Source organism: Petromyzon marinus, chromosome 17 (genome assembly GCF_048934315.1).
Source record: "Petromyzon marinus isolate PM22_M1 ecotype Great Lakes invasive population chromosome 17, UKy_Petmar_22M1.pri1.0, whole genome shotgun sequence".
Classification (NCBI taxonomy): Eukaryota; Metazoa; Chordata; class Hyperoartia; order Petromyzontiformes; family Petromyzontidae; genus Petromyzon; species Petromyzon marinus.
The window spans coordinates 21,584,680-21,607,705 of record NC_133683.1 but is presented as its reverse complement, the minus strand read 5'-3'; the positions used below and the strand labels follow the sequence as shown (position 1 = coordinate 21,607,705).

The 23,026-nt window shown below is 44.9% G+C and overlaps 2 protein-coding genes across 6 annotated transcripts in view; both read left to right on the top strand.

Moving 5' to 3' along the window:
• The window catches only part of LOC116943169 (neutral alpha-glucosidase AB-like), a 30,753-nt gene extending 22,446 nt beyond the window's left edge, over positions 1-8,307 (top strand). For all 3 annotated transcript variants that reach the window (XM_076067721.1, XM_032955775.2, XM_076067722.1), the window contains 6 exons: positions 561-637; positions 1,593-1,667; positions 3,226-3,339; positions 4,810-4,922; positions 5,611-5,711; positions 6,855-8,307. In XM_076067721.1, coding sequence (XP_075923836.1) covers positions 561-637; positions 1,593-1,667; positions 3,226-3,339; positions 4,810-4,922; positions 5,611-5,711; positions 6,855-6,988 — 614 coding nt within the window. In that variant the 3' untranslated portion in view covers positions 6,989-8,307. The remainder of the gene's footprint in view (positions 1-560; positions 638-1,592; positions 1,668-3,225; positions 3,340-4,809; positions 4,923-5,610; positions 5,712-6,854) is intronic.
• A 136-nt stretch (positions 8,308-8,443) lies between these two features.
• The window catches only part of LOC116943170 (calpain small subunit 2-like), a 66,180-nt gene continuing 51,597 nt past the window's right edge, over positions 8,444-23,026 (top strand). For all 3 annotated transcript variants that reach the window (XM_032955778.2, XM_076067723.1, XM_032955776.2), the window contains exons 1-3: positions 8,444-10,624; positions 11,801-12,171; positions 17,363-17,432. In XM_032955778.2, the coding sequence (XP_032811669.2) occupies positions 11,887-12,171; positions 17,363-17,432 (355 nt within the window). In that variant the 5' untranslated portion in view covers positions 8,444-10,624; positions 11,801-11,886. The remainder of the gene's footprint in view (positions 10,625-11,800; positions 12,172-17,362; positions 17,433-23,026) is intronic.

Sequence of the window (23,026 nt, the reverse complement as noted above, 5' to 3'; positions counted from 1 at the left end):
CCACCTGCATGTGAAATTGTAGTTATTGCTCTGTGTCTACATCGGCCGTACGACAAAAAGGAAGAAAAATCCCCAATGGTGGTCACCCATTCCTCATCCTTTGCATGCCCCTGCCATCTAAATAATGTATTTGCATATACCGTGTTTTAAATTGTGTTCAGCGATGGTGGTGCGATGTTAACTACCTCACCTGGTGTAGAGGAGGTCGTTAGTACGATCTCGTCCCTGACACCTGTATATTTGGAGTTTGGATGTTCTCCCCGTGGTTGTGTGGATTTTTCTCTGGATCCTCCGGCTTTTCCTTCCACATTTATAAATGTGCATTTCGAGTTTTTGGCTGCTGTAATTTTCCACATGATAAGCCACTTTGCTGCGCTATCATTTGTGGCCAGGTTGCGTCTGAAAAAGAGCTGTGTAGCTCAGTGGGCCTTACCTTGTAAAATAAAAATTGCTTTTTTAGTTTTATTTACGAAATTTGCTTCCACACTCGCCGGTGTCACTATGAGTTCATGATTGCAGGGTCCATGCTTTCCCTGATGAACGTCCCCATTGTTTTGTAGGCAATGCCCTGTTGGCCCGGCCGGTGACTGAGGACAACGTGAATACGGTGCAAGTTTACCTCCCTGGGAGAAACGAGGTATTTTCTTGCCATCTTAACCTTCACACGGTCTCCCCTTGCGGAAGAGTCATCGTCCCGCCCGCTGAAGTAACATGTACCGAATCGGTCATTCCTTTGTCATGATCATATCGGCGCTTATTCTCAACTCCATGACTTTCCATTTGTATTGTTTGTTGTTGGAAACACGGTGGCAAAGATGAGCGGTATAAGCAACCCGAGATGGGCGTGTTTTAGAACCTTGGCCATGGTCCTGTGTGTTTGAGTGCACACGTTGCAGTTGTTGTGTACGTATAAGTCCACGTGCGTCTGTGCGCGGTGCGTGGGGGGTAGTAGTGCAGCGGTCAGAGTGCTGCGCTATGAATATATTGACCCGAGTTCGATTCCCGCTCATGGCCAACAACGAGTGACAATTATCTGAACCGGTCCTGGGCCTCCTCTAGGGTTGAATCAGCCTCAAATGAGTACCTGGTGCGGTGTGTAAACATTTCCATTGGGGGAGACAAAGGCGTCCGGGCGTGGTGCTGGCCACCTACCCCGTCTTGTGCCATGCCAGCCTTCATAGTCAGTTAAGGCTATATGGGCGACCTGTGTCTTTGTCTGTGCAATCCATTAGTGGGAAGCGTCGCCATGATCATGAGTGACTCCACTACATTGCAGTCTTGACAGCAAAGGTTAGATGCTAGACCATGCATTGGTATCTAAACATAGTCTTGGCCTCACCTAGGCAAGCTTAGCCTTAAACAATTACCTGGTGCATCTGTGCACTCAACTTGAGTGCTGGGTAGGCAAAGGCAGTCAAAGCGTGTTTGACTGATGAAGCAAGGGATTTATCATCCAAGCACGCTTTGCAGATGGAGAGATGATGGGCGACCATTATCTCTCTATGCGCACCTCCAATTAGCACGGTCGGTTACGTACGGTTCGAAAAAAGTTCAACATACATACATATCCCTGTCCGTGTGTTCGCGTCCAGGCATGGTACGACATCCACAGCCGCAAGCGCTACCCAGCTCCGGGCAAGTTCGCGCAGCGTGTCAACATGTCCTCGGTGAGGGAGCGCTGCTATGTTTAGACACCGGCTTCGTTTGGCTCATCGCTCCCCCAGCCGCGTCCGTAGTTGTCGTCCGTTCGCCGCGATGCATGGACGATTAGTGGCATGCATTCCACCGCCCTTTCTCTCCCTCTTCACCTTGTCCAAACGTGAGTTGTCGCAAACACATTCCGGACATCGCTCGGCAGATTTTGCCTTGCGGCTTGCAGATAGCGGTGGGGTCGGTGGCTCGTTCAGCTGTCCTGCCCTTTGAACTTTGGTGTCAGCTTTCCAGGTCAGGCCATCTCCCCCTCAGGAAACAAACTCACATTTTGGAGAGTGAATATTATTTTGCTGATTATTTGGTATATTGTTCGTACTAATTTGGTTTCTCAAGTAATACGCAGTAAGATATATAAACGTCTTCCATAAATCAATAACAGCATGACCCTAATTGAAATAAAATCCCTGCGTTATCAAGGTAAAGCCAGAGTTCTTCAGCTTAATTGAGCAAAAGCTGTGGAGCTTATCTCTTTTTTCAGCCGTGAGCCAGTTGTGGAAATTCCACATTCCCATGACAGGCCCTGTTTCACACAGGACGACTTATGCTGAAACAGTGCTGAACAAGTCATTGATTATAATTGAGTCTTATGGTCAATACAGCTGCTCACCCCGAGCTATAAGTGTCCTGATAGTGGCATTGTCTTTGTGCTGTTGGCGTCCTCTGGTCTAACACTTTGAGACGAGGCTCAAAAGAAAGCTGTCTCTGGTGTGGACCAATCAGTTTCATAGACAATGCATATAATATCAGAGCATGTTTCTTGTTTTCATGTTCACCACAAGTACGTGCGGTTAATGCAGACAGGATCCCTCAAAAGGATTCGGTTTGGTGTTTTAATATTTTAACACCTGTTTTGTTGCCAGAAAGGGTAAGACCTATTGTTATATTTTGATATTGGCAAGAAAGGTCCCGTATTGTCAATACACAATATGGCAAAACAATGATTTCCAATACACAAACCTCCAAATTCGTGGAAATTGTGTGGCTGCTATTGATTCTGCTTGGCAAAAGGGTATCCGCTATTTTATTGAATCGTGACCACAAATGTAATTGTAGAGGGGGTGAATTAATTATTGTTGCCTCGTGTTTACTATGTGTCATTTCATAATTATATCCCTCATTCCAGAAATATTCCTGGAATCTTAAAGATTTTTCATGAGGATTCTGCACTCGATATTTGGGCAGGCATTTATTATTTATTTTTTACACCATCACTGTTTATGGTGAACAGGGTCCCATTCTGAATGGAGAATGCTCTGGCAAAAAGACTTGCCAACCAGGCAGTATTTGTTTAAAAAGGACTCTGCTAATGGGACCCAAAAGGTCAAAATCAGTCGACAGTTATCTTGCTACATCAAATGCGGCTGGACAACATGAGTTTGGAAGACTACTGGGTTCAACACGAATGTGTTATGTGGAGAAAAAAAAAGAATTATGTTTATATTTTATCACTCATCATTTGTAAAGTTGGCAGGCATTCAAGCTCCCTGTATTGCTTGTTTTCCGTTTGTTCAGATCCCTCTGTACCAGCGAGCTGGAACCATCATCCCCCAAAAGCTGAACCTGCGGGACTCCACCGAGCTCATGAAGGAGGATCCCTACACCCTGCTTGTCGCTGTGGACCCAGGGGTCAGTGCTCCTCCATCCAGCCTGAACGCTGTTGACTCGCATCACGAAACAACGCACACGACAGCTTCCCTCGTGCTACGTCATGTTCAATGAAGATGCATCCCAGAGAAACAAACAAACCATGCTTGTCGTGTATGTATGTATCTATTTTGAACTTCTTTCGCAGCGTACGTAGCCAACCGTGCAGCGGTAAAGCTAGATTGTCTATTGCAGGCTGTCTCACTCGAGTTTGAGGCTTTGCTAGGAAACACAGGTCAATTTTAACGTGAATTCCTTGGGTGCTCTTTTGGCATCGCTGCAGTGGTGGTGCCGAGCTCTTAAATAGTAAAACATCGCTGTGAACTTGTCACTCACCGCAGCTGAAAATCACTTTAAAGTGCCAAAGCAGTGCAGACAGCCCAAGTTACACAGCCCAGGTACTTATCTACGTGGAGTGAGCTTTTTTCATCGCGCGTCCTTCCTGAAGCATATCTAATTTGATCGTAATGGAGTGAGCTATTCAAATTCTTATGATATTGTCTCTAAATTTTGGAAAGCTAAACTTTGGCATCGTTATTTTCGAGTCCAGTAAAGCCTCACGGAGGCTCAATTGTAGGGGACGATATTTCTATTTGTGATCAACGTAACTTTTCGACATTGGGATGTTCGGCCAACACCGGTTACATTTTGTGGGGTTTTTTGTTTGCTATGGGAGGAAGCCGGTGAACGAGGATGAAACACATGCAGAACAGGGGGAGAAAGCTGCCCGTGTCTGGAATTGAACCTCGGGAGTTCTTGCTATGAGGCCCAAGTGTGGCCATTACGCCATCACCTAAATATATTTATTGTTATCTGATGGCAATGTAATCCACCACTGTGGAGGCAAGGGTTTGTTGGGTTGCACAAATATTATGAAACGCCCATCTCCCGGGTGTCGAGGTGCTATGCCCTGGCTTTCCAGGAGAAGGCGGTACAGCAAAAATGTGGTCCCCACCACCTCAATGGGCTCGAGTGTTTGAGGACCGCAGAGCTTGGGACATAATTATTGGTGCTGGCTCATTGGGTGGCTGCTTGCCTTCTGAGTGATTCCGACTCACTCGACGAGAGCGAGGAGTAAATACCGAACGGCGGCTGCGGCGAGCTACAAATTAAGCTAAAAACTCAACAGTTTATTTTTATTTTTCCAGGTAAGGCCCACTGAACTATAAAGCTCTTTTTCTAGAAGCAACCTGGCCACAAATGATAGCTTAACGAAGTGGCTCATCACGTGGAAATGTATAGCAGCCGAATACTCTAACACATGCTTCTAAATGTGGAGGGAAAAACCGCAGGACCCGGAGAAAAATCCACTCCAAATATACAGCAGCAGGCGTCAGGCTCTTACTCGATCCCACGACCTCCTGCATACAGGGCGAGCCAGTTAGCATTTCACCACCATTGGCATTATTGTGATGATGATTATGTTTTCGCTGATTGTTACTCTGTGCGCAGGGCTGTGCTGAAGGAGAGCTGTTCATAGACGACGGGCATTCGTTCCTCTACAAAACCCAACAGCGGTTCCTGCACCGTGGCTTCAGCTACAGCGACAGCACGCTCACTTGCAAGTGCGAGCAATGTTCCATGCTTTGCATAAGCCTGCTGGCTAGGCCCGTATTGAGTCGCCCGAGTCATCAAGTAAAGTTTATTCTTATGGCTCATGAATCATGCGTGCGAGAATCGATTTGTTTTCTATTCAAATTACATCATACAGTGATTGGCTCATGTGACCGCTGCAGCGACGGCAAGCCCTATAATCTCTGTATTGTCCGAATAGAAATCATTCTTCAGTTGAATCGTGTCCTCAGGATCCCTCGCTGTGAAGTCTGATCTACAACTATAAAGGCAATACATATTTCTGCCCTCCTTGAGGAAGGATTATTGTCCACAAGATGAGCCGATTATATATTTTTTCAGTGTAAATGGCAATTGGGGTGGGGCAGATGCGCAGCGTTTTTGCGCACCGCGCTATAAACCCGCCGACATGTATTTCCACAGCTAACATCAGTGGCAAGTGATATATAAACCTGTCCTGCGACTCTCCCCCCCCCTTCACCAACCTGCACTACTCACCAGCACGGTGAAGTGTGATCACACCAACCGCGTGATCGACAGGGCACAGCGGGGAGATCTTCGTTCATCCAGCGGTAGATTGACGAATGTCTGTGAGTTATGATGGCGTTTGTGGCGAGAGGTTTTGATTTGGTTTCAAGAGAGAATGGTGATGGGTGCGGTTGTTTCTCTTCCCCTGGCAAGGTCTCTGGACTCTGCGGGATCCATGGAGTGTCGCGTGCAGGTGGAGAAGGTTGTGATCGTGGGTGTGCGTCGTCCCACGCGCGTCCTGTGCTCGCTGCCAGGTGAGCTTAGGCGAATGACGGATTTGGTTGCGAAAATTGTTCGTCTACTGGACATCTGTGAAAAAGAGCTTCATAGCTCGTGGGCATTCACCGGGATAAACGAAGGTTCTGACTCTGAGCTGAGTGGTGAGCTGAAGCGATAATTAATGAACACAGCGTTTAAATGCTTTTACACGCGACAGTTTCGCTAGTTTGGCTATGTTGGGTGGTGGAGGGTCTTAATGTCAGAAATTAGTTCGAATGCAAAAATAAACTTTAAATCGGAATGACACAATTGTGCACGATCTCACAACTGAATTGTATTGCAGGGACCAATTTATTGTTTTGATTTTTTTTATCTCTTTCACCAAACTATTTTATTTTATGTATACATTCACAGAAGCAGCAACCATGCTAGTTTCATTAAAACACTTTACACTCCACTTTTGATCATTATTATTTAATTTCCCCACAGGTAGCTGGCCAATTAACTTAATCATTCTCGTTTTTTTTAAATCCACTCATTCTACATATATAATATTGATAATAATATACACTCCTCTGTCAATCCACAACTGGATAAAGGCCTTCCCATGCTGTGTCGGCCTTGAGGGTTGTTTCACCATACTTTACCACGCTGGTCAGTGCAATTTGGCGAAGGGAGGCCTAGAATGATGAGTTCATATGTCAGATATCATTCCCCAGTGAGCTCGGCTTGCTAGGTTCATAGCGCGGGGCATCAACCACGACGCCATCACTCCACCCTGAGCAAATGCCCTCTCTACGTTCTTGACAATGACATTTTGTGGGTTTTGATTTAAAGCTTTCGTGACTGCAATAATTCATATTCTTAGCTCTTTCGGTAAAGTCACGTTGAAGGGAAACAATAAAATAATAAAATATATATAAAACAATAAAAATTCTCACGACGTTTCGACCATAACACCATTGCTTTTCACACCTGATGACGACCGTTTGTGTTATGGTGGAAACGTCGTGAGAATTTTTATTGTTTTATATATTTTATTATTTTATTGTTTCCCTTCAACGTGACTTTACCAAAAGAGCTAAGAATATTTTGTGGGTTATCAAAGTTTTTCCAGGACACCCCCCCCCCCGCCCCCCGCTCCGCTAAATGTCCCCTCGTGTGCTGGTTGTGTGTAGGTGGCAAAAAGAAGGCACTCCATTTTGGGTACAATGCCAGCTCGTCGGTGCTGGTTGTCAAGAATGCGGGCGTTCCCATCGCCTCCGACTGGAGCATTTCCCTCACCGTAAAACAGGGCCACAAGTCCTCCTGAGCCTGACCAACCAGCCTTGACCATTTCGATACAATCCTGCTGCGAGCCAAACTCAGTTGCATATCAATACACACACACACACTCCTTCCTTTAGCTCATCATCTCTCACAGCAGCCGAGTTGCCAAATATACATTTTATGGGTCAGGGTGACAGTGCAGCTTCGAAGGCGGAAACCAGTGATTGGTCGTGGGTCGGCAAATTCGATACAGCCACAGGTGTGGCTCAAATAGATTATTGTGTTCTCCCCTCAGCTGCGTACCCAAGGGGGCAGGCCCCTGCCGCCAACTCCCTCCATCCCATCCCAATCCCACACCCACCTCTTCAGCTGAGAGTGCCGCGCGCTCCGTGTTATTGCGTCGTGGCCAGGGAAGGATTATTGAGGTGGGCCCCTCTGGTGTCTCTGGCAGTGTTTGTATCGGTGACGCCATCAAAAGGGTGCAGTTGAGCGTTACACCCAGGACTCTATTCCTGTATTGTCTGCGCCAATTGTTCGATCACTTTTTTTTTGAGGGTCGACGGCAAAGAGCGAACGTGGATGTTAGTCAGTGGTGGCGGGTTTTAACGACACATTTATATATTTACGCGATCTAACCCCCCCAAAAAAAACCTCTATTATAAAGGTGGTTGGTTTGCAAACCTGCAGGATGAATCCTTCTAACTGTATTCAGAGTGTACCTCCCTGTTCATTGCTCAAGAACTCTTGTGTGGAGTGTGGTATTGTGATGTGGAAAGGGCGAGTAGGATTGGATAGGCTAGTTGGAGCATGTTTACAGTTGTGCAATGCAATTTAATACTACAATATGGGTACCCCCCCCCTCTATATATAGAACATGTATGTACCTTAAAAGTTGTCCAGAGAGCGAAATTATATATTCACATCCATATTTTCCCATTGACTCCCCATATATAATTGGAGGTGCATGCCTACAGGAGGAAATGTCAACCACTTTTGAGCCTCGACCCAATTGGTCTAATGATGTAGATGCTCACCCCGAGCCCTCATTACTTTGATAGTGCATTGTCTTTGAGCTGTACTTCTTTTGGCGTCATCTGGTCGAGCACCAATTGGGTCGAGGCTCAAAAGAAAGCCGTCCCTTGGTGTGGACCAATCAGTTTCAAGGACAATGCATATATTATCATAGTATGTTTTTTGTTTGCATTTTGACTGCAGGTATTGTGGTTAATGCAGACATGAATCCTTGTAAAAAGGTTTCAGTTTTATTGCCAGAAAAAAAAGGGGAAAAACCTTATTATATTTTGGTACCGGCAAAGGAGGTCTAATGATGTCACAATAAATCAATAAAAACGCTTTACTACACTGGCGGTGTGATTCATGCAACTGTTGTGCGATTCAGAATGGACTTTGTTGTTTGTGATTAGCTCATGGAAACCCTGCAGCCCGTGCAGATTGGAAAGGCTGCACAAGGGTAAAACAGAAAAAAGGATTAAATCATCAAATCACGAATTGTGACGATCGATTTAATCTTGCAGGGGTTAATCCTTACATCCCTTGACAACCAGAAATTAACACATTAAAAGGAATGTCACGGATGAACTTTGGACATTAATGGAATTCTGTTGAAGGGTGTTTTAAACTCGTTTGAGCATGTTTTTGCCGATAATGGTGTGCACTGATCGTTAAAAAAAGTTAATTCACTGCATGAGAGGCACGATCAGAATAGTTTGAGAATTGTATAAGATTTGGTAATTCTTAAATGCAGCAGAAAGTGGGCCTGACATTCTCCTCTAGAATCGTCTGATTCCATGGTTGTGTCAATGATGGCGAGCCATCCAGGGCCTCTAGCAGCAGAGCAGCCCCAAACCTTCACAATTTCTAACCACCATTCTTGACGGTTGGGATGAGGTTCTTCTGTTCAAAAGCAGCGTTTGGTTTTCGCTAAGCATTACACTTCTCATAGAGGCCAAAAATTTCTACCTTTGACTCGTCTGTCCAGAGAACATTGTTCCAGAAGTTTTGTGGATCATCTATTTGTGCTCTATGGCAAACTTCAGACGGGCAGCAAACTTTTTGGGGAGCAGTGGTTTCCTCCTTGCTATCTGCCCAAGAATGCCATTCTTGTTCAGTTTTTTTCTGATATTTGAGTCATGAATACTCACATTAGCCAAGGCGAGAGTGGCCTGCAGATACTTGGATGTTTTTTGGGGGTTTTTTGTGACTTCCTTTAGGTTTTTCCGGGTTATTCTTTGGAGAGATTTTGGTCAGACGACCGCTCCTGGGAAAAGTGACAATGGTCTTTAACTTTCTACATTTGTAGATTGTGTCTGACAGTGGATTGGTGAAGCCCCAAATCTTTGTAATTTTTTTCGTAACCCTTTCCAGCCTGATGAGCATCAGAAACTATTTTTCTGAGATCCTCAGAGATTTATTTTGATCATGGTATCACTTGTTTCCACATACACCTGTACGGTGAAGATCAAACTCACAGTTTCTGATCTTTATACAGGATGGGGCCTCCCAAACTCATCGCTGAAGATCTCCCTTATTATTTAAACACCTGATTCAAATTATTCCATTAATTTAGCAAATGAAACCAGGGGTTCACTTTTCACATACCCTGAACCGTAATTACTCTGTTTAATTCATACTTAATGTTGCTTCAAAAGACATGGAATTGTTTAATATTAGCCCTATTGGATATTTAATAAAAGACCGTTTTTTTAATTCAAGAAGGCTATCATGAGTAAGGCTATCATGGTAGAACTATGGAATTTCCATAATCATTGGGGTTCGCAAACTTTTTCTCGCCACTGTACCTCATTCTCAGCAAACTGTTGACTGCCTCTTGTGCATGTACACAGGTACTCTAGCGTTCAGCTTGTCAAATGACTCTTGGGTGCTTTGACTTGGTACCAGTACTGCAATCACTAACTTCAAGGGAAAGTGATTGATTTTAGCATTTGCAAATGACTTTGGTGTGTTGGTGTTGACAAGGCGGCAGTTTCATATCGCCGCCGCTGCATGGCTGAACGATAGCTTCAGTTATCGCGGGCTTTAAACGTCTTCCGAAATTAAATAATGAAATAAACGTGCAAATACCGTGCCGCCACTCTCGGCCCCTCTCTCTGCGCGCCAATTGACTCTGTGTGTTGTGTCTCGAGGGGGTTCGCTGTCGGCAGCTTCTAATAGTCAAAAAGCGGACGGAGATGGACAAACGCACGAGCCACCGAAAATAATCTTGGGGCACCGCGAGTTGGAGTAAGCTCTCGGACCCCCCCCCCCCCGCTGTGTAAAATTAGCCCCTCTTTATATGGGGCGCCCGCTCTGGGCCTCGCAGCCCTGGGCACAGCGCCACTTTTGATGGTTGGGGCCCGGCCCTTTACCGGCTACCGCCGTGGACGATCGCGTCCCCGTAACGTTCCTGGGATCGGAACACGGTGTAAGAGCGGTGAGGGCCGGGGAGAGCTCAGGTGACGTGAGGAGCAGACAGAGAGAGAGCGAAGAGAGAGGGAGAGGGAGGGAGGGCGTTCCTTGAGACGAGAACTTCTCTGCCTTGTGCCACCGGGGAGTGGGTTTGAGCCAGGGGTGAAACCTCAGCGGGCTGAGGGGTATTTTTAAAGATCGGTATCTGCCTGCGCGACGTTCTACCTTGCAATGCTGCGGCCACTCTCAAAAGGTAATTGCACTTTTAAACGGGAAGTTTTTCGGAAATTTGCGTTCTTCTAAGTACATTTATGAGTGCTTCAGTGATTGCCTGCAAGGATTTGTGCTCTGAAGTTTTTGAAACGGGAAGTTTTTCGGAAATTTTTGTTCTTCTAAGTACATTTATGAGCGCTTCAGTGATTTCCTGCAACGATTTGTGCTCTGACGTTGGGATACTTTTTCTGGAAAAGTGTGTGCTGTTGTGTGCAATGGTTTTGCAATGTTGGTAAAGCAAAGCATTTTTTTAAAGCTCTGCATAGGTAGAGTTTTTTTTTGAGCGCTGAAAAGAATAGCAACATTACGTTTACAACAATGAACTTAGTAATGCTTAATTTGTGGGTAATATTGGGAAATTTTCCTTGCAAACCTTGTGAAATTCATATTCTTGGGGCTTATTTTCTTTGAACCTATCTACGTGACTTTACCGAAAGACCCAGTAATATGAATTCCTGTAGTCACGAAAGCTTTAAGTCAAGACTTGTGAAATTCGTTAAAGTAATTTGCCAAACACGAATAATGCAGGACCCTCCTGAAAAACTTTTTTAGGTTCAGTGACTTATTTTGTAGAAATAAATAACGTCATTATTTGTCAGTCTGTGGGGAAAAGTATATTGTCAGTCACTGCAAGATCCCATTTTGAATGGTGGAAATATTTCAGAATTTTCATGTAAACACCAGCAGCCCAGAGTCAAGACAAGGTTACTGATGCAAATCATTTACAGCCCTTTGGTAATCCACTGCTGGGTGAAGGCCTCCCAAAACCACGTCGGTCATGGGGCTTATTAGACCATACCTCACCACACTGGCCAGTGTGGCCACACAGGACCAGTTCAGATGTCACTCACCACTGATGTTATCCATGGCCAATAATTAGGTTGCCAGGCTCATAACACAGTGCGCTCCCTCCTGTGCTAAAGCTTCCTCCTGGTAGAAATTTCAGACAGTACTATATATATAGCTCTCTCATATGTGTTTAGAGAAGCGTATGTTTTTATTTCTTTCATGGAGTGTTGAGCATTAAAATTTGAAAATAACTGAAGTGTTGAATTTCACACGGTGGGTGCAAATGGGATTAGGATGCTCGCATAGCCACAACAGATTTTCACCTTTGTATTCATCTTTAAAAAGTCTTCGTGTTGATGCCTCGCAGGGTGAATGCCGTGCAGCACAAGGCACAGAGTACGGTGAAGTAGAATACGTACACATTTTTAAAACGGCACCGCGATAAACCCAGAGATGCCGTACATTTTCAACACGCGGGTGCTGCCTCAGCCGAGGCCCGCTCCGAGCCCGACGCCCGGCCACCCGTTCATGCACGGCTCCTCGGGGAACTACCGCAACACCGCCATCAGCAACCGCAACGCGTACCTCATCGACACGCAGGGCAAGAGCTTCGAGGAGCTGCGCACCTTGTGCCTCAGCCACGACGTGCTCTTCGAGGACCCAGACTTCCCCGCCCACAACAACTCCATCTACTTCAGCCAGAACGCACCGATGCAGTTCCAGTGGATGCGTCCCAAGGTGAAGCAAGCACCCTCCGGGGTGGCGCTATTCATTATTTCCCCCCCCCCCCACCGCAAATTTGTGAAAAGGTCGCGCGCGGAGGGCGTCTGTCTGTCTGTCTCTCTCTCGTGTGTGTCGGCAGAAATTGCTTTTCTCTTGCCGGCCTTGCGGTGGAACGGTTGGCGAGTTCTTGTGATGCAGTGGCGGTTCGTTTATTTACAACTAATTAAGGTGTCCTTGCAGTTTGTGCTGTATCGAGCGGGCTGATGTGTACAACCCGGAAAACACATCGGACTTCGGTTAGATTTCTGTCAAATGGCGGCAGCAATTTGCCTTTCTGTTAACAAGGGGAGCAGGTCCCTTGATGTTGAAGCACTGAATGAGAACAACAATCCATCCCGAGAAACGCCTCATTACACAATGTAAGTTGTGCACTGCGCGGAAATCGTTTTGCTCATGAACCTTCCATGAAATGTAGATCCAAAGCCACTTGTAAGGAAAACCGCATAAACCAATGATGTTGTGATGCATTCCTAACCTCAGCAAGTCCAATGCCAAGCGTGACTCATACTCAAGACCAGTCCATCTGTGTATGGGTGTCCAGAGGAAATAATGTGACTGCGGTGATTTATGGACCGGATGTCACAACTTGAACAACCGTTTTGTTTCCTTTATCTTGAAGCTGGTGAGCAACCATTGTGACTCCCTTTCTTTTTTACAAGCCAGACCCTGCGTCTATAGGGGTCAGTTATTTATAATGCATATACTTATATTAATAAATAATAATAATAATATATGTCTTCTTTGGTTCTTTCGGTAAAGTCACGTAGAATGATAATAAAATAATAAATTGATAAAATAAAATAACACAATAATATTCTCACGACGTTTCGGCCACAACACAAGCGGCCTTCATCAGGTGAAGGGGGCGAGACTGTCTGGTAGGACAGCGCTGGAGTGAAAGAGCCACGTTCAGATACGGCCTTTAAGCTGTGTGAGAGGAACAAAGCGCCTTGACATAATAATTGATAACATGAAGGTAATTTATATTTTAGTTTTTATTGGTTCACTATATAGTACTGTGAATAGCTCAGATGTGTAGTCATTTCTGTGACCAGTCACTAGCTAATCACTCAGTTGTTTCAATGCTGGATTCGCCTAGTTATTTCAATGCTCAATTCTCCTGTTTGATTTGTACTAAGGGCCTCGGTGAATGTGTATGCTCTGACTTTAACGTAGCTATTTCTGCAGCAGGTACAAGCTCTATTTCTGCAGCAGGTACAAGCTAATCACTCAGCTATCTCAATGCTAAATTCTATGCTAATTCCATTGTCAAGGGGTGCCTCTGCGGATGTGTATGCCTTAACTTAGCTATTTCAATGCTAAATTCTATGATAATTCATTTAACAATGGGTGCCTCTGCGGGTGTGTATGCTTTAACTTTTAACATAGCTATTTCTGTGACCAGTCACAAGCTAATCATTCAGCCATTTCAATGCTAAATTATATGCTAATTCCTTTGTCAAGGCGCTTTGTTCCTCTCACACAGCTTAAAGGCCGTATCTGAACGTGGCTCTTTCACTCCAGCGCTGTCCTACCAGACAGTCTCGCCCCCTTCACCTGATGAAGGCCGCTTGTGTTGTGGCCGAAACGTCGTGAGAATATTATTGTGTTATTTTATTTTATCAATTTATTATTTTATTATCATTCTACGTGACTTTACCGAAAGAACCAAAGAAGATGAATCATTGCAGTCACGAAAGCTTTAAATCGAAATAATATATGTACACTGCTTTGCCGGTCCACTTCTGGTTGAAGGCATCCACGCTGCCTGTCAAGTATACGAATTGCTTGGCCCAAACTCACCTCGCTGGTCAGTGTCGGATGGTGAGGGGGGGGGGGGTGCTGATGTGCAAGGGGGCACCCAGGACCGATTCAGATGTCGCTCGCCACTGATGAGAGAGGAGTAGGAACCAATCACCTCGCCACCACTCCACTGATCCAAAACAATGCCCTGTACGTAATATATCTTCATACTGTTTAAAAGTTAGATGTTTCACCGTTAGCACTGAGAAGCACAACCTTACACTGCCTAGCGTGGCCATGCACGGTCAAACAAGACGTCGTGATGACTGACACGGCATTCAGACGAGGGCTTCATCCAGGAGTGGATTGGCAAAGAATTAAATTATTTCTTCCTGGAAATTATTATTTACGAGTAATTAGCCCTCGTCGTCGTCGCCGCCGTCATCACTGATTGGCGCAAGATACCCGCGTGGCAGTGAATTGCTGTAATTATTTATGAGTAATTATAAATAATGCTGACGACGACGAGGAGGAGGGTCGTGTTTGCTGAAGTCGTCTGTTACTTTCCGCAACCGCCCTCTCTGCCCGCCGGCATTGTGACTTCACACTTGGGGCGTCGTGAGATTGGTTTGTGTGAGCGAGAGAGAGAGAGGTGCTCGCGGTGGGCATGGAAGGGCGCCCCGACAGACCGCTGTCTAACCCGAGCCTTCGCCTGCGCGCACGTGACAGGGCCCTATTATTCATTTGGCATTGGAGCAGTGAAAACACACACCATTGACGTGCCTAAGCCGTGTCAATGCAACTTCAGCAGAGTGAGCCAGGAGATGTGGCAGTGATCGCGGGACGTATTGTGCCTTTTGTGTGTATTGAACATCGCGCTGTCTGTGGATTTAGCCGTGTAGTCTATGCCTCTATGGGCATTTTGTGGCCGAAGGCTATATCTGCTTCCTGGCGACCGTCGTAATCCTTTTCCCCACGTGCTTATGGTGCAATGCTCGTTCGGGAGTGAGGAGACAACGCATGAACGCACACCAAGTCGCGTTCTGTGAAACTGTCAACTCTGCAGAAAGTGTTTACTATTCGCACGTTCAGGGTATATTCGGCTAGCGGTGAGCGCGACCATTGAGGGTGTTTGTGAATCCTTGAATTGGTGCGTCGATGCGTACAGTGTTTCCCATTGAGGCATAATTTTCTGGGTGAAATGTTGGGCCTGCGAAAGACGACGTTCGCGAAAAGCTTGATGTTTTTAATGTGCGCTACGTAATTAGGTTGACCGCACATATGCGTAGAATATTTTTTTCGTTGGGATTGTATTGAACACCGCATCAATAATTGTAAGTGTGTTTAGTGAACATCAGGGGCATTGCATGCTAATTATATCATGATAATATTATTTGATCTCATGATAATAATGTGTAAGCGGTACGTAAGCAAATATCGTCAACTTTTTGTACAATGACACTGTGTATCATTGTACAAATATAAACAATGCACAACTTAAGAGTACTCAGCGTTATTTTCTGAAAACACCCCTGTTGATGATGAGCAGTAACGGAGGCAGATGGATGTCAGTCACCTTCAGGTCCATCCTGCAACTTTAACCGGCCAATCACAGTGTGCCATTCCCAGCATCATGGTTTAGAGGATTATTGTGTGGGAGCCCTGTGGTGGTCTGTGGATTTTGGTGTCAAAATAAAAGCGGGGTCTTTTTTTCGACTCACGCTTTTTCACGAACAAATCGTTCCTTGTTGGCCCTACGTCCCGCACGATTGCTGGACGATGCCAAAAGAAACGGTCAAGGATCAGTCAACGTCGGGTCAAGTGAAAATAAGTGTTCTTTAATTCACATTTTTTAAAAGTTAGATTGAGTTAAAAAAGGAGAATAAAAGTAAGCAAACACAAAGTTAAGTTCGCGGCAACTACGACAACACAGCAGCAGCAGGAGGAGCGATCATGCCACCAAAAAGGGAAATGATGTCCTGGATTTGCGATCGAATTTTGCACTACAAAGCGTGGCGCGGTGGCATCGGCAGCGTGAACCAACCCGTGACCTTCATGGGGCAGAGCTACATTGCGCTGAGGACCGAGCGCCTCTCGGAGGGCAGTCTGTTTTGCGACGATTATTTCCCAGCCAACGCCGAATCCCTAGGTCGGCGGTGCAACAAAACCAGGGGGATTCGCTGGAAGAGACCCAAGGTAGATTTGAGCAAGAACCACCCCTTCGTTGTCTTCATGCTGGCAGTGGTTGTGGGAACCGCAAGCTTTTAGTGTTAACCACTGACACTAAGGCGTTAATTAAATAATTGTAATGTTGTTTGTAGAGTGCGGAATGTGTGTGCGAGAGTATATAGATTTATATAAAGGGTGCCGTGTTCTCGCAAGCATTGTTAAAATAAAACTGAGTATATGTTATTAAATATTGTAAAGCAGTATATTTTCACAACTTAATCGTAATAACTTATATTCAGCGTACTTGGTCAATTAAAATAATTCCATAATCTTATATACGACACGATATGTATCCGTGTAGTGTCTAAATACAATTCATATATGGGCCTTACATTACATTGGTGCAATACTTTGTCTTATTTTAACATTATGTTTCTGGATATGTGTTATTTTTATTCACAGCTATATATGCGTAATTATTAACCTGGTGAAAACGTTCAGGCTGAAAGCGAAGTTTATATACAGCGTGTGTGTGTGTGCATCCCAATGGTATAGAAGCGATGCGCTGCAGTGGTTGAGTGTTGGGTGGGGCGAAATACTCTTCATTGGTCTCCTGATTCAAAGGTGGAAATTCCTCATTGCTGTGGCAGGGATTCGGCACATTCATGTACATACTTGCCAATCCTCTAGAATTATGCAGAAAGCTGATTATGTTTAAAAGCTTTATTTTATTTTAGACCCATATACACGAGCTTGATAAGGTTTTCCGAAGAATATATTTTTGCGGACTTTTTGCTGTGAAAAATTACGTGCGGCAAAAAATCTGCAGCCTGTCACGTGAATTGGAAGGGCTGGCTAATACTGTACACATATTTTCTCAGTACGTGGCGGGTGGTGGGGCGGTGGCATACTGGTTTGCACACTTTGCGATGAACCAGGCCACCCCGAGTTCCCTCTCCAATCATGGCTAAAATCAGCGTGGTCAACTGTGGTCAAACAAACACCGTGGCGTGGGGAGGCTTTCCTCCAGCCGTGCGTTGTTGTATTTCACCCCGCACCTCCGATTAGCACGGTTGGCTACGTACGGTGCGAAAGAAGATCAACATTCGTCCATTGACAATGGCCTGGAAACGATACATTGTTTTTAACTGTACTGCATTGTCAACACAGCAGTGTGCTTTGGGGCTCTTCTCTTCATAGACTCATCGCTCATTGTATTTCTTTCTTTGCACAGGACATTTGTGAAAACCCGCAGTTCATCATTAATGGGGCGACGCGCACAGACATACGGCAGGGAGACCTCGGTGAGCCCTGTGTGTCTGCACGCGTGTCACTGTTTTCGATACTGTCACACAACACGCATGGAAAAATGTAATATTCTGATTCTGGTGGAAACTCACAAAAAGTCACAGTAGCGTCCGGTCAAACGGGCAAGGTCTGGTGTTCGTCTCCAATTTGCATTGCTTAACTAGTTGTGGACATTCCACGTTTATATGGCAGAGGTAAGTGGCTCCATAGGACAATCACTGTTGGAAACTTCACATGAATTTAAGCCCAGTTAATTTACACCACAGCTACAGCGAGTATGTATTCCTGTTTTTGTTTCTAAAAGTTTAATTTGTAGATCGCAAAGCTGTGCTTGTTTTATTATTTTGTAAATGAATGTACGTAATAGATTGAGATTTTTTTTTATTTCAGCAGGAAGTGCCCAATAAGCCGTTCGGCTCTATTTCATGGACATCCTGCGATAGTATAGATGTTACACAGTACAGATCTTAGTTACAATCATGATTACAAAGGTCGCAATACTAACGGCAAGTATCTGTACATACTTTACACATCACAAGAGTAAGGAACTGGTCGAAAACTAAAAAAAAATACATAAACATGACCACATTCGTTAACGGACAATAATAAAGGGAGGAAGATGTTTTGTTTTATTTAACAAAGCAAACACAATCAGTAACTGACAACTTTAAGCACGACCCAGACAGACTCGGACTTATGCTTCCCGTTCGATTATTTGACATCTACATCCGTGAAGGAACTTGAGATTCAGGGATGAACGGAGGTTTCTGACGGCCGGCAACGATAGTGTGATGTTATTTTCCTCGCCCGGTATGCAGGAGGTTGGGGGTTCGATCCAAACCCTGATGGCTGCGGTATATTTGGAGTTTGCGTGTTCTCTCCGTGGTTGTGTGGATTTTTTCTTCAGGTTATCTGGTTTTATACTCTTTGGTTTTTTCGGTAAAGTCACGTAGGTAAAATAAAATAAAACAATTAAATCACGACGTTTCGGAGGCAACACAAGCTTCCGTCTTCAGGTGGAACAGTCATCGCTGCAGCGATCTTGCTGTGTCTGTTCCACCAGAAGACGGAAGCTTGTGTTGCCTCCGAAACGTCGTGATTTAATTGTTTTATTTTATTTTACCTACGTGACTTTACCGAAAAAACCAAAGAGTATGAATCCTTGCAGTCACGAAAGCTTCAAATCTAGAATTATCTGGTTTTCCCTCCACATTTCGAAACATGCATTTCGATTATTTAGCTGCTTTAAATTTCCATGTGATAAGCTACTTTGTTGAACTATCATTTGTGACCAGGTCGCTTCTGAAAAATAAGCTAAAAAGCTCTGTGGGCTTCATGTGGTAAGATAAACATAATTTTGTTTTATTTGTATATTTTTTAAGTGCTTTGTTCACATTTCCTATACTCTGCACTCCTATCATGCCAGTGTTAGGGTTAAAATTTGGCCAATCCCAAAATTACCTGTAAATAACTATATTTGGATTACGCATAGCAATCGTCACTGGCAGAATAATGCTCCAGGTTAACCTTACAAACGAGACTATTTTGGTATCTTGCATTCTCTCGAGTTTAATTCTAGGCCACTACTGGACGTCTGTGAAAAAGGGCTTTATAGCTCATTGGATTCCTCCAGTCAAACTAAATATTCTGATTTTCAACATCAGTGGTGAGTGATACCCAAACTGTTCCTGGGCCCTCCATCGCCAACCAAATTGTAATTCATGGGCCTACGTTACGGTTCTATAATTTACGTGCTCGTAAGAATGATAAATAAGAAATGTCTTGTCAACGTATGATGTATAGGGTACAGGTAATGAGCATGATTGTTTTCCAATGCTTTATTCCACTACATTCACAAGCTCGTCATCAACAAGCTCAAGACTCTGTGTCATATATTACTAAATAGCTTTGACTTTTTTTATTTCTTTGAAACATACTGGATATGAAACTGATAGCAAATCATGATTTTGTAATCCCGTCGGTGAGCTGTAAGTCATTCGAGGCGCTGCAAAACCTACAGCCGACCTCGTAAGGCGCAAAAGAATTGTCTCTCGAGACACACAAGCTTATTATTATTTTCTGTATCCGAGCATGTACAGATTAAAGTACATATATATTTTGTTCTCTTTAAGAACATCTACCTTGACTAAAAATACATCAAAGGGCGATACTAAATTACCTTGGATTTTGGTTTAAAGCTTTCGTGGCTGCAGGGATTCATATTCTTGGTTCTTTCGGTAAAGTCACGTAAAGGGAAACAATAAAATAATACAAATAAAAAACAATAAAATTCTGACGACGTTTCGACTGCAACACAAGCAATCATCATCAGGTGTGAAACCCACACCTGATGATGATTGCTTGTGTTGCAGACGAAACGTCTTCTACGTGACTTTACCTTGGATTTGTTTAAATAACCCTTGTTAATCTGAGTCACGGATGTTTATCTGTTTGTTTTACCTCTGCTTCAGCAACAAATTAAACGTGGCGTCAACGTTTTGTTTGTCACACATCCTTGCTGAATTCGACGAGGGCGTCTGGTGGGGCTGTCATGAGTGACTAGGCATTGATGAGTGACACGAAAATGACCTTTTGAACTCTGCGCTTCGTTAGCATTCGCGGACTGCCCGTCGCGATTACACCACTTCAGTGTGCACAGCACTGAGCATGCAAACCCGAGTGCATTTTAAATTGCTGTTGCACGCCGTTCCCATGAAGGGGACCATTGCGCTAAAGTAACACATCAAATACCATGCTGCCTCAAAGGCAGTGCACAGCCGAATGAACAACAGTGACACATTCAGGTACCCCACATCTCATTGCTGCTGAACTCCTGTCTTCACAAATGCCACTGAATAGCCAGTGAATCACAATGCGTACCAAGCTACTTGCCACAACGGCGTCTTTTTTAGGGGGTTTTAGTGGGAATGTAACTTTTGCACCACCCAATTGTGTCTATCGTAAATAGACCCCTACGATCGTGAAACGTGCATCGAATTGTGCGTGCCAAGATCGATTGTAATTGAAGCAAATCATACACATATATACAGTGTCTCGCCCAATTAAAGAAACGTGTTCACTCTCATCTATTACGACTTCAGTAGTGCTGGTTGTTGCTTGCCACTTGGGCGTTTTGAGACCTTTGCGGTTGGTCTGTGATCAGTAACTGTGATATAAAAAAATAAAACAATACAAATGAGATGGTAAAAAAGTGTGGCTTACACCGAATAGGTTTGTGAATTGAATCCCGACCTTAATTCATCCCATTGTTTGGCGAGTTAATTGTCACATGCCTCGTATTTAGGTAGTTATTTAAACTTGATTTGAAGCTTTCGTGACGGCGGGAATTACTCTTGGGTTCTTTCGGTAAAGTCACGTAGAAAGAAAATAAATTAAACAATAGAATACGACGTTTCGATTGCAACACAAGCAACCGTCATCAGGTAGAACTGTGTTGTCTCTCTCTGCTTGTGTGTCTGTCTGTGTGTCTCTGTGTTGTCTCTCTCTCAAATTTAGTTCTACCTGATGACGGCTGCTTGTGTTGCAATCGAAACGTCGTATTCTATTATTTAATCTAATTTATTTCTACGTGACTTTACCGAAAGAATCAAAGAGTAGGTATTTAAGTTAGGCAGGCAGACAGGTAGGTAGGTAATTGTGCAGGTGTGCATTGCGGGAAGTAAGAGTGGTGTGTAGGTAGATATTTATATCGGTAAATGGGTAGGTAGGCATTTAGATAGGCAGGTAAGTGGGTTGGTAGCCATCAATCAAAGATGGTTACCGTATCACGCGCTTTCAGGTGTGCTTCTGCAGACATCTTTAACGCCTTTCCTTCGATATTTTGAAGTGACTGGAGCTATGCACTTTTAAATCTCGATATAAATGTAATTTCTTTAGAACTGCTTTTTGTGTTTAGTTTGTTGTCCTTCCCCACACCTCCGATAAGCACAGTGCGAAATAAGTTCAACATACATACATATTTAGGTCAGCACATGTTGTAGGTATGTAAGTATTAAGAGAGGCAGGTCACATGTCTGAACAGATAGTTGATACAGGTGTAGTGAGTTCAACTGAGTCGCAGACGTACTCTTTGGAGGCAACACATTTATTAACACCAACACACGGGGTTACTGCCCCTTAACATAATAACAACTTATGGTGGTGACCACCAGGCTAACTACACCAGTTACAACGTAATTAGCGTAGTTAACCTGGTGGTGACCACCACGTTAACTACACTAGTTACAACGTAACTGCTACTACAGACCGGGACCGAAGCTTGGGTCCGGGTACACGTGTTGGAGACTCTGTAGGACGTACAACGTAGATTCTTTAGGTTGAACAACAGCCCGCGGTCCCTCCCTGGGACCCGGTTTATATCCTATGTAGCTGGGCTGGCTCCGCCCTTGGCCACGCCCACCTTCTAGAATCCTCGAGCAGGATCTCGACCCTGACACGTGACCACCCTGAGCCCCCACTTGGGGCCCCTGTGTAGACTGAACTGGTCACGTGTCCTTCGGGGTCAACCAGAGTGCCATGGGCCTTTAGTAACCACATTTCCATGGCCGGCACTCTCACACCCTATCCTGTAGGGGTCGGCACTGCACGCAGAGCGTGGTGCCATCCAGCACTGGCAGTCAGCGTTCACCGAGCCCCTCTAGGGCCGGTACTGCACCCACACCATAGTGGTGTCGCGATGTCGCGACACCGCACGGCGTGCCTCTCTGGGGCCGGCATCACACAGTGACATCCCGCGATGTCACTACACAGGTGTAGGTAGTTATTTAGGTGGGTAGATGGGCTGGTATTTATGTGGGTGGCTGGGTAGATAGATCTCCCAACGCAGCACAATCCAGTGGGAAATGTATGTAGTGCAGTGTGCCACGCAAGATGAAGAATTGTATGAATGACTGCAATGTCGGTTGCATGACACCCCCGACGTGAGACTGTAACATAAACCAGGCATGGAATGTGCAGACTCGGCATAGCGATACGGCAGTGTGGATCCATTTAGTGCTTTCCTGCTCCCATGCGTCTCCACGCTCACGAACAGCGCAGACAAAGATGCTCTGCGTAGAGCCTTGATGAGACCGTTGGAACAAGTGCTGTGAGTGAGCACCCACGAATGCACGGCACACGAGTGGAGTTGGTGGCCACGCCCAGACGTCTTTGTCTCCCCACGGTGCTGTACTCATTTAAGGCTGAGTTGACCAGGGGAGGCCCAGGACTGGTTCCAATATTCGCCACTGTTTTTTTTGTCGTGAGCGGGAATTAAACTGCTTCTACAGCAGCAGTCCTACATTCACCTACATTTTCAGTCTCATTAAGGTCACTCCAACGATTCTCACAACGTGGCCATAAATTATCCACCACGGGGCTCTACAACGGAAACTATTATTTATTTATAGGCAACGGTGGTAAAGATGCAGCCCTGCAATTGTTTGCTCGTGCCACTGCTGATGAAATGGCCCTTCACTAAAGGGAGCTCAAGCGGGTATTTGTCCGACCACAAGAAGAGATGCGATTACCCACACTTTACCCCGTAACATTCGAAGTGCCTGATCGGCTTAACTGCGATGTAAAAGAAATG